Raw genomic sequence first — 14,191 nt, 5'->3', positions numbered from 1 at the left:
GGGCTATATGGCCATGAGAAAAATTGCCTCCAAAACATGACCATATAGCCCGGAAAAACCTACAACAACCCAGTGATCCCGGCCATGAAAGCCTTCGACAATACATTGAACATCTCTACGGGGAGAAACTGTTCCAAGACAAACGGAAGAGGAGAAAAATTGCCTCCAGAACATGGCCATATAGCCCGGAAAAACCTACAACAACCCAAAAATGATGTTATGGTTATGGGTCACCACATGAGGGACTGTATTAAGGGGTCACGGCATTAGGAAGGTTGAGAGCCACTGGCCTAGATGGTCTTCTGCAACTCCTAGACTAGATGGTCTAGCAACTGGACTAGATGGTCTTCTGCAATCACTTCCAAACTACCCTATACTACCTGTTTTAAACTGGATTATATGAGGACGCTTCCAAACAGTCCAGAAATCAGTGCCAAAGCGGATTTTAGAACCCGCTTTGGTGTGGATTTCTGTCCCCATTCCCATCGAAATACACATGCTTTCCGGGGGGGGGGGGGCAGTTACAACTATGATGGCATGGAGCCATCCCAAAGCTCCAAAATTGCCCCCTAAAAAGTAAAAAAAAAACTTACCTGACTGCCATAATGTTGCTCCTTGCACCCTCTAGGTGTGAGGACATGACATACTAGGAGACCTGAGGGCCGGGGGGGAGAGAAAACCCCCTTTTCGCTGCCCTGCTCTCCTGGGGAAACCCTGGTTTGTTCCTAATTAATTCAGTTTTATTGGAGGTGTCATTTGGACACCTCTGGAAAAACCAAAACAGGCCCTGCTATCTGTATGGGCCCTGAATCTCCAGGAAGATAATCTGGGTTAAGAAAATAATCTGGGATCCGATCCTGGGATCTAGCAGCAGTGTGGAAGGGGACTAAGGCCCCATCTGCACTGCCGTATAATGGAGTTTGAATTGCATTATATGGTCAGTGCAGACCAGGGATCCCAAACGAAGGCCTGCAGGCTGGATGCAGGCCTCCAAAGACTTACGCCTTGAAGGCACACAACAGCAACTATCTAATTCACTTGACTCTCTCATCATCCACACCCAAGGCCAGTCTTCCCATTGGGATACTGGAAAGTTTATCTTCGTTAAAATGGTTCTTCATAGAAAGAAGTCCTAGTATAGCTTTATTATCATCCATATAAATAAAAATGTAATGTTCGTTTGTGCTATTCACAGAACTCAGAAACCACTGGGGCAATTGACACCAAATTTGGACACTATGTACCTAACAACCCAATGTATGTTCTCCACTCAAAAGAACAACGAAAACAAAAAGCAGAAAGGACTTCTAAACTGCATGTCAACAAAGGAGAAACTGCATGTCTCCAGAGATCCATGGCCACGGCTCTTCCTCCTCCTCACGGGGAAACAGCTGCCCGTTAAAGCCAGGCGCACATGCACGGCCACACACACACACACAAGCGAGTGGAGTGGAGATGGAGGCTTGCCACATGCAGCCCCTTCTCTTCCCCTCCTATGTCAGGAGAGCAGTCTCCTCCTCCTTTCCTGTTGGAAAGTAACAGCAGCAGCAACAGAGTGCTCCACGCAAGGAAAAAGGGGAGGAGGAGGAGGGGGAGGAGGTAAGGAAGGGACACGGTGCTTGAATGAAGGACCTTCCTTCTCTCCCTCCCTTCCCTTCTTTCCTCCCTTTCCTTTTATTCTTTCCTTCTCCTTCCTTTCCTTCTTTCCCCCCTTCCTTTCATTCCTTCCTGTCCCTCCTTCCTTTTTCCTTTCCTTCTTTTGCTTCCTCCCTCCCTTTCCTCCTTCTTTCCCTTTCTTCATTTCCTTCCCCTTCATTTCCTTCCCTCCCTCCTTTCTTCATCCCCCTCCTTTCTTTCCCTCCTTCCTTCCTCCTTCCTTCCTTCCTCCCTCCCTCCCTTCCTGTCCCTCCTTCTTTCTTTTCCTTCCTTCCCTTCTTTCCCTCCCTCCCTTCCTTTTTCCTTCCTTCCTTCCTGTCCCTCCTTCCTTCCTTCTTCCTTTCCTTCTTTCTTTGTAAGATATAATACAATATTAAATGGAAGGGACAGTCAAGAAGTAACGAGAGAAGGAGGGAAAGAGGGAAGGAAGGAAGGAGAGAAGGAGGGAGGGAAAGAAGGAAAGAGATGCACCAAGTCCACCAAGTCTGGCCTCCTTAATGAGAGCATTCAACACCACCACCACCACCCCCAAATTGGATGCTTCGCTACATCGGCTATTGCTGCAAGTAATGACAGTGTGAATAAATTGTCAATATTTACTTGAGATAGTGCTTCTGGAGGGACTCTTAATTTTTTGCATCTCATAGACTTAGCATGGGGATTTGGTTAACCAGTTAAAATTCATGAGTAAACCAGGTTTTTTTTTTAACCTGACATTTTTCGGGGGGGGGGGAGGGTTGAACCCCTAAACACCCCTCCCCCCCCCCCCCCCCGCTACAGGCCTGCTTGCTTACTACTGTTATGCTGTTTTATGCTATTTTAATTTGTAATTTGTTATTGCTCTGCTTTTATATATTGCCTGGGCTTGGCCCCGTGTAAACCGTCCCGAGTACCTTCGGGGAGATGGAGGCAGGGTAATAATAATAATATTAATAATAAACCTTTATTTATACCCCGCTACCATCTCCCGAAGGATTCGGTGTGGCTTACAAGAGGCTCCTCCTAAAGATTGCTCCTCCTAAAGATTGCTAGCGATGGGGTCGAGCCCAAACACAATAGTAAAACAATAACAACAGCAATAACTCAAAAAACAAAGCGATAACATTAACAACACACAATGACACAATTAAAAACAATGGCAGGGCCAAATGTAATGAAAAGTTAAAAAGTGTTGGGCGTGACCAGGTGGGGTGTTGGAGGGGTTTTTTTTGTCATGTCAGGAGTGACTTGAGAAACTGCAAGTCGCTTCTGGTGTGAGAGAATTGGCCATCTGCAAGGACATTGCCCAGGGGACGCTCGGATGATTTTGATGTTTTTATCAACCTTGTAGGAGGCTTCTCTCATGTCCCCGCAATGCGGAGCTGGAACTGATAGAGGGAGCTCATCCACCTCTCCCCGGATTCGAACCTGCGACCTGTCCGTCTTCAGTCCTGCCGGCACAGGGGTTTAACCCACTGCGTCACCGGGGGCTCCTGGAGGGTGGGTGGGCATATAGGTATCCTAGATCTCTGATAAAGTGCGTTGGGACATAATGCTAGGAGTTTTCTTATTCTGGAAAGGCACACTGGAACAATCATGTCCTCAAGCTCCTCCTAAAGATTGCTTGCGACAGGGCCTGTCTGATGTCTTTAGGGAGAGAGACATCCAGACATCCAGAGTCGAGGGGACACCACCGAGAAAGCCCTATCCCTCGTCCCCACCAATCACGCTTGCGATGCAGGTGGGACCATGAGCAGGGCCTCTCCAGTTGAATGAAGAGATCATGTAGGTTCGTACTCAGAGATGCGGTCACGTAGATGGAGGCAGGGTGGAAAAACAAAGTTCTTCTTCTGCCCCGGAGTGTGGCGGAGGCTCCTTCTTTGGAGGCTTTTAAACAGGGGCTGGATGGCCATCTGTCGGGGGTGCTTTGAATGCAATTTTTCTGCTTCTTGGCCCATGAGGTCTCTTCCAACTCTAGGATTCTATGATTCTAGGCTTCAAAAGTTTGAAGGCCCCTAATGTAGAGTCCTGCACTGCATTGGACTGCCTTCCAAGGGCAGTGGGGATGGGGCTTGGTCTGCAGTCACAAAGAAAAAGATCTTGGAGTCCTCGTGGACAACAAGTTAAACATGAGCCAACAATATGATGTGTCGGCAAAAAAAGCCAATGGGATTTTGGCCTGCATCAACAGGAGCATAGTGTCTAGATCTAGGGAAGTAATGGTATCCCTCTATTCTGCTTTGGTTAGACCTGGAATATTGTGTCCAATTCTGAGCACCACAATTCAAGAGAGATATTGACAAGCTGGAATTTGTCCAGAGGAGGGCGACTAAAATGATCAAGGGTCTGGAGAACAAGCCCTATGAGGAGCGGTTTAGGGAGCTGGGCATGTTTAGCCTGAAGAAGAGAAGGCTGAGAGGAGATATGATAGCCATGTATAAATATGTGAGAGGAAGCCACAGGGAGGAGGGAGCAAGCTTGTTTTCTGCTTCCTTGGAGACTAGGACGCGGAACAATGGCTTCAAACTACAAGCAGAGGCGGCCCTATGGTAAGCAAACAGTATTTTGGTGCCCCCCACCAACCAATCATTGATACATATTTTCTGTTCGTCATGGGAGTTCTGTGTGCCATATTTGGTTCAATTCCATCATTGGTGGAGTTCAGAGTGCTCTTTGATTTTAGGTGAACTATACATCCCAGTGAGCCCCCGGTGGCGCAGTGGGTTAAAGCACTGAGCTGCTGAGCTTGTTGATCGAAAGGTCGCAGGTTCGATTCCAGGGAGCGGCGTGAGCTTCTGCTGTCAGCCCTAGCTTCTGCCAACCTAGCAGTTCGAAAACATGCAAATGTGAGTAGATCAATAGGTACCGCTCCGGCGGGAAGGTAACGGGGCTCCATGCAGTCATGCCGGCCACATGACCTTGGAGGTGTCTACGGACAACGCTGGCTCTTTGGCTTAGAAATGGAGATGAGCACCACACCCCAGAGTCAGACATGACTGGACTTAATGTCAGGGGACTACCTTTACCTTATACATCCCAGTAACTACAACGCACATATGCCAAGGTCTATTTTCCCCCAAGAGCGCCTCAGGAGTGCCCCTGGGCAAAATCAACTATACTGCGAATGCTTACTTTGCGTAATGGGTTGAGCCGTCCCTGACTACAAGAGAGGAGATTCCATCTGAACATGAGGAAGAACTTCCTGACTGTGAGAGCCGTTCAGCAGTGGAACTCTCTGCCGCGGAGTGTGGTGGAGGCTCCTTCTTTGGAAGCTTTCAAACAGAGGCTGGATGGCCATCTGTCGGGGGTGCTTTATTTATTATTTATTTATTTACTTTGCTTATATACCGCTGTATCTCAAGCCCGAAGGCGACTCACAGTGGTTCACAAACAGTAAAAACAGTAGAAACAGCAGTGGTTCCATACAACATATAACAATTGACTTAACACATTATCCATAAATTACCAATAAGCAATTACAATGCACAATTATTACAAAAAACAACCGTACCCAATCTTCTCATCATCCAAGCGTAGTCCAGGTTCGTCGTCCATGGTTCCATTCCTATGTTCCATTACCAGATTGCACTAAATTACTCAAATGCCTGCACAAACATCCAGGCCTTCACCTTTTTGCGGAATACCATTAGAGATGGTGCTAGTCTAATGTCCATAGGAAGGGCGTTCCACAGCCGAGGAGCCACCACCGAGAAGGCCCTATCTCTCGTCCCCACCAGCTGAGCTTGAGAAGCAGGCGGGATCGAGAGCAGGGTCTCCCCGGAAGATCTCAAACTCCTGGTGGGTTCATAGGCAGAGATGCGGTCAGATAGGTAGCTTGGGCCGGAACCGTTTAGGGCTTTAAAGGCCAACGCCAGCACTTTGAATTCAGCCCGGTAGCAGATCGGTAGCCAGTGGAGTTGGCGCAACAGGGGGGTTGTATGCTCCCTGCGCTCCGCTCCTGTTAAAATCATGGCTGCCGAGCGTTGGACTAGTTGGAGCTTCCGAACTGTCTTCAAAGGCAACCCCACGTAGAGAGCGTTGCAGTAGTCTAAACGGGATGTAACCAGAGCTTTGAATGCAATATTCCTGCTTCTTGGCAGGGGGATGGACTGGATGGCCCATGAGGTCTCTTCCAACTCTATGGTTCTAGGCTTCCAAAGTTTGAAGGCCCCTATAATGTAGAGTCCTGCACTGCATTGGACTGCCTTCCAAGGGCAGTGGGGATGGGGCTTGGTCTGCAGTCACAAAGAGGGCGGCCTTGGCCTCCCTCCCTCTTTCCCCGGCCTGGAGCCAAATGGGCTCAAGGATAAACACCCAATGCCGTGCGGGAACAAAGTTTTTTTCCCACGCGGGAAAGTTGTGGCGGGCCGGGAGGGGGTGGTTGTGCTTGGAGTGGAGGGAAGGCCTGTTCTGCCTCAGGGTCCTCCTTTTGTTCCCGCAGCGGAGGGAGAGGGAGGGAGAGGAGGGCGGATCGGGGTGGGCAGCGAGAGAGGCCTCTATTCCCTTCCTTGCCCTTTCCTTCCCAGACCCGGCGGGTCCCAATCAAGGGGCCGGGAGAGGCGCGACAACACCCCCCCCCCTCCCGCGTACCCGGCTCCCCGGGCTTCTCCTACCTCCGCCTGGAGCCCTGAGATGGTTCCTGCCAGGAGGGCGAAGGCGACGACGAGGCTGCTCCACATCTGCAAGGAGGAAAGCGGCAACACTCGCATCATCCAGCCGTAAAGGCTTTCGGAAAGGGGTCCCCCTCCCTAGCCCCCCCCCCCCTCCCCAGGCCCCCGTCCTGCACTCACCATTGTGCTGCTCCTGATGGCTCGCTTTCCTCCTCCTCCTCCTCCTTTTCCTCTTCTGCCTTCGCGAGCAGCGATGCCGACGGATGCCTGAGAAGGAGAGGGAAGGGGAGGGGAGGAGCTCCTCCTTCCTCCGCCCGCCCGGCCCCATCGCAAGGCCAGCCCCCACCCTCCCTCCCTCCCTCCCTTCCTAGACATCCTGGCCTCGCTCCCACGGCTCCCTCAACCAAAGAGCTCATCTCTGCACTGCCAAAGAATGCCTTTATTTTTGGGGGGGGGGGGGGGGGGGGCTGAGTCTGAGTGACAGAGGATCTACCCTAGCAAAGCTTTTGTATCGTTATCCCAACACTCCCAAGCATATGGGATATATTGAGCATGGTGAATGCTTTTGGACTTATTTTTTTACTTTATAGAATCATAGAGTTGGAAGAGACCTCATGGGCCATCCAGTCCAACCCACATCTCCGTCTACGAACCCACACGTTCACTATGCTCATCTGGTGAGGCCCTGCTCGTGATCCCGCCTGCGTCGCAAGCACGTTTGGTGGGGACACAAGACAGAGCCTTTTCCGTGGTGGCCCCCCGTCTCTGGAACACTCTCCCCAAAGATCTTAGACAGGCCCCTACATTGGCAGTCTTCAGAAAGAATTTGAAGACCTGGCTGTTCCGATGTGCCTTTCCCGATTAGGAAACCTCCAATACCAAGTCCCAGAAGCACTTTATTAGAATTAAGATGGAAAGAAGTGACGAGCGGAGTGCCGCAGGGTTCCGTCCTGGGTCCGGTCCTGTTCAACATCTTTATTAATGACTTAGATGAAGGGTTAGAAGGCATGATCATCAAGTTTGCAGACGACACCAAATTGGGAGGGATAGCCAATACTCCAGAGGACAGGAGCAGGATTCAAAACGATCTTACCAGATTAGAGAGATGGGCCAAAACTAACAAAATGAAGTTCAACAGTGACAAATGCAAGATACTCCACTTTGGCAGGAAAAACGAAATGCAAAGATACAGAATGGGGGACAATGCCAGGCTCGAGAGCAGTACGTGTGAAAAAGATCTTGGAGTCCTCGTGGACAACAAGTTAAACATGAGCCAACAATGTGATGTGGCGGCAAAAAAAGCCAATGGGATTTTAGCCTGCATCAATAGGAGCATGGTGTCAAGATCCAGGGAAGTCATGCTACCCCTCTATTCTGCCTTGGTTAGACCACACCTGGAATATTGTGTCCAATTCTGGGCACCACAATTCAAGAGAGATATTGACAAGCTGGAATGTGTCCAGAGGAGGGCGACTAAAATGATAAAAGGTCTGGAGAACAAGCCCTGTGAGGAGCGGCTTAGGGAACTGGGCATGTTTAGCCTGAAGAAGAGAAGGCTGAGAGGAGATATGATAGCCATGTATAAATATGTGAGAGGAAGCCACAGGGAGGAGGGAGCAAGCTTGTTTTCTGCTTCCTTGGAGACTAGGACGCGGAACAATGGCTTCAAACTACAAGAGAGGAGATTCCATCTGAACATGAGGAAGAACTTCCTGACTGTGAGAGCCGTTCAGCAGTGGAACTCTCTGCCCCGGAGTGTGGTGGAGGCTCCTTCTTTGGAAGCTTTTAAACAGAGGCTGGATTGGACGGCCATCTGTCGGGGGTGATCTGAATGCAGTATTCCTGCTTCTTGGCAGGAGGTTGGACTGGATGGCCCATGAGGTCTCTTCCAACTCTTTGATTCTATGATTCTATGATTCTATGACCAAGGCAGAGACATCTCCAGCTCATCCCCTGTTTGGGTATCAGCCAGCACGTCAACGACTTAAATTCAGACATAGTTTTCTTAGATCTACAGAGACACTCGCTGGAACACCCCAGCAAGCGAGAGTCCAAAAGTGGCAGGCCCAAACCCAGCACCTCAATTCATGGGTGATACCCTAGGTAATTTTTAACGGTAAGCAAACAGTATTTTGGCGCCCCCCCCCCCCAACCAATCATTGATATATATTTTCTGTTCATCGTGGCAGTTCTGTGTGCCATATTTGGTTCAATTCCATCGTTGGTGAAGTTCAGAATGCTCTTTGATTGTAGGTGAACTATACATCCCAGTAACTACACTTGCCGCACTTGCTCCCTTGCCTGGCCCGCTTTGGATCCAGAGGCGTGCCTGAAGACCCCGGTGTGTGCACCAAAAGTCATCTCTTCTCCTGACTTTCTCCTCAGCCATTGGGACTGAGAGAGAGAGAGAGAGAGAGAGGTGGAGATGCCCACCTTTCCTGAAGGTAGGCGCAAAAACAAAGGAGGGAGCGGAGGTGGGAGATACCAGAAGCACTCCAAGTGGTTAGATACTGGTCAAAGGACATTTAATCAACTACCAAACTCACAAATTTTGTATTTTGTCTGTTTGTTTGCTTTGTTCTGTTAGAAATGTAATATAATTGACTGGTTGCCCTGACACAACAAATAAATAAACATCATATCTGGACCAAACATGGCCACTGTGCATACAGGACAGGCGGGGATTGGAGGTGATTGACCTTGGATCTGGAAGTTGCAGTGCGCCCTTATCCAGAGGGCATTGAACCTAGCCAACGCTGGATCTGGACTAAACTTGGCACAATGTGCCCAACTGTGTGTAAAGGCAGGGATTGGGGAATGATTGCCCCTTTTCAAATGGGAGTTGTTGTTTACCTGGATCCAGAGAGTACCAGAAGGCAGCCAACGGGCTCGATGCACTCTACTCCAACAAGATGAAGTATCACAGCAATGAAGATGGAGAATAAAGTTGGGGCAATAACACATCTATGTTTGACACCTGATTCCACCTTAAATGGGTCACTTTGGGAACCGTTGCTGTCCAAGACTTTTGCCATCATGTCATCATGGAGGAGCCACAGGATGTTCACAAATTTGTTAAGACTATTCAAAACATAGCCACTGATGATAAAATCTTGAGGAGTAATGGCCCTGAGGCACCCCACGTAAGTGTCTTTGCCCAGTTGGACATGCAACCGTAGATGACAACTTCTTGAGCAGTTTCCCAACCAATGATGAATTAATCTGACAGTGCTCCCATCTATTCCACAATTAATTTAATACGTTTCCTTCTACTGGATGGTAGATTGTGGAACAAAGCTGGGAAGAAGGATTGCTTTTAATTTGTGGCTTTGGGGCATTGGGTAGATGTGTGAGGAGGAAAACAAAGCTAACCCTGTGAGAAATCTGGTACAAAAGAGAAAGCCCTGGATTGTTGGTATACAAATACTGCTGCTTCAAACTACAGCAGATTTCTCACAGATCCCATTCAAATTCTAACTAAAATTTGACAAATAAAAGTGGAAAACAAAGCAATGAAGAGTTGGAAGCGACTTAACGAATAAACAACAACAAAATATGTCTTGTCATGTTAATCTAGAGCTGGAATTTAGGCGTCTTTGCCAGGAGGCAGAGACCAATTAGACTAATCAAAGAGTTCTTTTTCCCTGGCAAGACAGAGAAGCACCCAATATTTTTCCCTGATTTCCCAATGAAAGGTCTCACCAAATTGAAGAAAAGCCATCGAGGTTTTATTTACGATTCAGCTGAAAAGGAAGCAGAGCTGCAATCATTCGCCAGCAGAGCATGAGGAGAATACACCAACACAGTCATATTTATGGTAAATTCAAAGTTGCAGAGTTCAAACTTCCCGCCCCGGCCTCCCTGCTGCCCTCCACCGTGATTGGACGATGGGCTAACAGCTGGGAGGCGGCTCTCCCACCCCTGGAGCCTCTGGACCAATCAGGAAGCTCCAGTGGTCCATAGGATCCAATGGGGAGACCTCTGCCACCTGGCGCCGACAGCAAATCAGCAGAGAGGGAGACGGGACGATAGAACACAAAGGAATCTGTGAATTAGTTTAAAAAAAATAATGCCATGTGGCTTTCAAGACAAAAAGGAAGTCTCAAGTAGGGCTGATCTATTGTGTTCATGAGTGTTGTAAATCAGCATGTGTAAAAATATCCAGATCCTTCCTGGCTGTGAGACAGGAGAACAATGAGGGCAGCCTGGGGTTAAGTTCATGGGTAGAGAGCAAGTCCTTGAAGAGAGTGAAATCCAGGAATGTAGCAGAAATCAAGAAAGTTCATGGGTAGAGAGCGAGTCCTTGAAGAGAGTGAAATCCAGGAAAGTAGAAGAAATCAACAAGCCACCAAAAGGGGTCTACGGAGTTCCACTGGGCCAAAACACAAAGCCCTGCAGCGCTGGGATGGAAGCTGGTCCCATGGTCCTTGGAAAACTGTAACTCTTTCCATCGGCTAGAGCCCAGGGAGTAGATGGCCGACCAATCTACTCCCTGAAAGCCTCATGGGAAGTAAACAAAAAGCAGAGGGGAAGGTTTCCCCTTATCTTACTTGAAGAGTGATAGAAACTTTGCCAAACAATTCTTTACTCTAGTGGGCCATCTCCGATGCTAGAGATAAGAATCCTTTCCTATTATCCATGCAAGAGTGTCTTTGGCTGGTGGGTTTCTGTAATCGCAAATGGCTTTTGTTCCTGAAGGCCAGGCGATTCCCTTACATATTTATTTGGAGGGAGAAGGGGGCAAAGGGTCAGGCTAGGGTCAGGAATACAAGGAAACAAAAAATCATATAGAAATTATACACAGGGAAGTCATATGCAGGTATCTTCCCATCCAGGACCCCAGAGAGAAATTAATAATACCAATTGCAAAAAGCGGACGATATCAGGACACAGCATGAATTCATAAGTTGTCTTGAAGAAAGTTCATGGGTAGAGAGCGCGTCCTTGAAGAGAGTGAAGTCCTGGAATGTAGCAGAAATCAAAAAGCCACCAAAAGGGGTCTATGGAGTTCCACTGGGCCAAAACACTTCCATCCCTGCAGCGCTGGGATGGAAGCCGGTCCCATGGTCCTTGGAAAACTGTAACTCTTTCCATCGGCTGGAGCCCAGGGAGTAAATGGCCGACCAATATACTCCCTGAAAGCCTCATGGGGTCCTTGCAATTGTTAGTGTCTTTGCATATTGACCAAGATTAAACCTCTATTGTGCAGTCTGGTGCCCTTGCCCTTTGCAGAACTATAAGTTACTATCTCTTATTGGGGTGGGGAGGGCATGCTCGGCTTCAATGTGTAGTTTGTCCTGGCCTCGCATCCTTGGGACACTATTATTCCCGTGATGCTGCCCCTCTAAAAAGAGAGACTATGTCTCTCTTTTTAGAGGGGTGGGGTGGTGGTGTTTGATAATACCTTCATCTTCTTGCTCCTGTGTATTTCCCACATGCATCTTCTTGATATTGGACTAGCTAGACCTTTGGTTGGATCCTGCATAGTGCTTATGCTCTTTACACTCATCTATTTTATAGGAATTCTATAAATATTACATACTGAGAACATAGCCTGGATTCTGTTAAAATCCGCATAATTAAAGCAATTGTATTCCCCATAGCAACCTATGGATGTGAGAGCTGGACCATAAGGAAGGCTGAGCAAAGGAAGATAGACGCTTTTGAACTGTAAAGTTGGAGGAAAATTCTGAGAGTGCCTTGGACCGCAAGAAGATCAAACTAGTCCATACTCCAGGAAATAAAGCCTGACTGCTCACTGGAGGGAAGGATATTAGAGGCAAAGATGAAGTACTTTGACCACATAATGAGAAGACAAGAAAGCTTGGAGAAGATAATGATGATGGGGAAAATGGAAGGAAAAAGGAAGAGTGGCCGACTAAGGGCAAGATGGATGGATGGTATCTTTCAAGTGACTGGTTCAACCTTGAGGGAGCTGGGGGTGGCCATGGCAGACAGGGAGCTCTGGCGTGGGTCGGTCCATAAGGTCACAAAGAGTTGGAAGCGACTGAAAGAATAAACAACACGGTATTCCAATGTTTTATTTTTGTTTTAATGTATGTTTATTCATGTGCTTTTTGTGCAACAAGTTAGAGCTAGCCTAATGGTTTTATTTGCCACTTTAAGCATATGAAGTGGTCAGGGTGGAGGTTCTACTGTTAAACAAAGAGCTTGTGCAATTCAGAGCAGCTCGAGGTCCTCTCTGCTGCTTTTAGTGTACTTTCAATGATGCAACACTCCTGCAACTCTGGCACATGTGGGAAACTGCAAGGCATTAGGGTGCATTTTACACTGTAGAATGAATGCAATCTGACACCACTTGAACTTTCATGGCTCAATGCTATAGAATCATGGGAGTTACAGTTTTACACAAGGTCTTTTCTACCAGAACACTGCCTCAATAAACTACAAACCTCATGATTCCATAGCACTGAGGCAGGAAAGTTCAAGTGGTGTCAAATTGCATTAATTCTAATGTGTAGATGCTATTCAGAGCTGCTAGACAAATGTTTCAATAGCTCCCTGGCTTATTCTGTCCTGCAGCCCTAGGCAAAAAAAAACATTAAGGACAACAGAGTGTCTTGGGAAGGGTGGAGAGCTCCTAACTGTTCTTCTTGGGAAACGACTATGATCTCATCTGATTAACGTTTTTGTTGTTAAATTTTGTTCCCTGGGGATGGGTAGTGTTGCTAACCTCACACTCCAGTTTGAGCCAATTGTGTCATTATTGTTTGGCTCCTGCTTCAAGGTTTCCTCCCAAACTTGCCTTCTCAGCTGGAGTCAAAAAGTCATGTTTGCTGTAACCAATGTCAGAGTAACTCCCCCCCATTTTCTCATCACAATTCCAAATGTCACCTGAAACTGTGTCAGCCCTAAGGAGACTGGACCTAAGGATTGAGGCTCAAAGGGGATTGATTGAGGCTACAAAACACAAATCAACAACTATATGTTACATTGGGTTGTTGTAGGTTGTTTTTGAGCTATATGGCAATGTTCTAGAGGCATTGGCCTTTTGACCAATCTCAATCATCCCAGGAATTCTCTCCCATCCTGGGCTGAAGGCATGACCAGGATAATAATCTTTTGGACAAAAGTCCTTCTTGACAACCAGGGGAAGCATTGCAACACACCCAAATACCTGGGAGTCACTTTGGACCGTGCTCTGACCTACAAGAAGCACTGCCTGAACATCAAGCAAAAAGTGGGCGCTAGAAACAATATCATACGAAAGCTGACTGGCACAACCTGGGGATCACAACCAGATACAGTGAAGACATCTGCCCTTGCGCTGTGCTACTCTGCTGCAGAGTATGCATGCCCAGTGTGGAACACATCTCACCACACTAAAACAGTGGATGTGGCTCTTAATGAGACATGCCGCATTATCATGGGGTGTCTGCGCCCTACACCACTGGAGAAATTACACTGCTTAGCCGGTACTGCACCACCTGACATCCGCCAGCAAGTAGCAGCTAATAGTGAAAGGACCAAGGCAGAGACATCTCCAGCTCATCCCCTGGTTGGATATCAGCCAGCATGTCAACAACTTAAATCTAGACATAGTTTTCTAAGATCTACAGAGACACTCGCTGAAACACCTCAGCAAGCGAGAGTCCAAAAGTGGCAGGCTCAAACCCAGCACCTCAACCAATGGCCGATACCAAATGAGAGACTGCCTCCTGGGCACACAGAAAACTGGGCGACTTGGAAGGCGCTGAACAGACTGCGCTCTGGCACCACGAGATGCAGAGCCAACCTTCAGAAATGGGGCTACAAAGTGGAATCCTCGGCATGTGAGTGTGGAGAAGAGCAAACCACTGACCACCAGCTGCAATGCAACCTGAGCCCTGCCACATGCACCATGGAGGACCTTCTTGCAGCAACACCGGAAGCACTCCAAGTGGCCAGATACTGGTCAAAGGACATTTAACCAACTACCAAACTCA

The 14,191-nt window shown here is 48.0% G+C and overlaps 1 protein-coding gene across 1 annotated transcript in view; it reads right to left on the bottom strand.

Moving 5' to 3' along the window:
* Window positions 1-6,570, bottom strand: part of FSTL1 (follistatin like 1) — a 63,272-nt gene extending 56,702 nt beyond the window's left edge. Inside the window, exons 1-2 of the mRNA XM_060763395.2 lie at window positions 6,426-6,570; window positions 6,249-6,314 (exon numbers count right to left, since the gene is read on the bottom strand). Coding sequence (XP_060619378.2) covers window positions 6,249-6,314; window positions 6,426-6,428 — 69 coding nt within the window. The 5' untranslated portion in view covers window positions 6,429-6,570. The remainder of the gene's footprint in view (window positions 1-6,248; window positions 6,315-6,425) is intronic.
* Between the last annotated feature and the right edge of the window lie 7,621 nt (window positions 6,571-14,191).

The sequence above is a fragment of the Anolis sagrei genome, chromosome 2, assembly GCF_037176765.1.
Source record: "Anolis sagrei isolate rAnoSag1 chromosome 2, rAnoSag1.mat, whole genome shotgun sequence".
NCBI classification, from domain to species: Eukaryota; Metazoa; Chordata; class Lepidosauria; order Squamata; family Dactyloidae; genus Anolis; species Anolis sagrei.
This window is presented reverse-complemented; position numbering and strand designations above follow the sequence as displayed.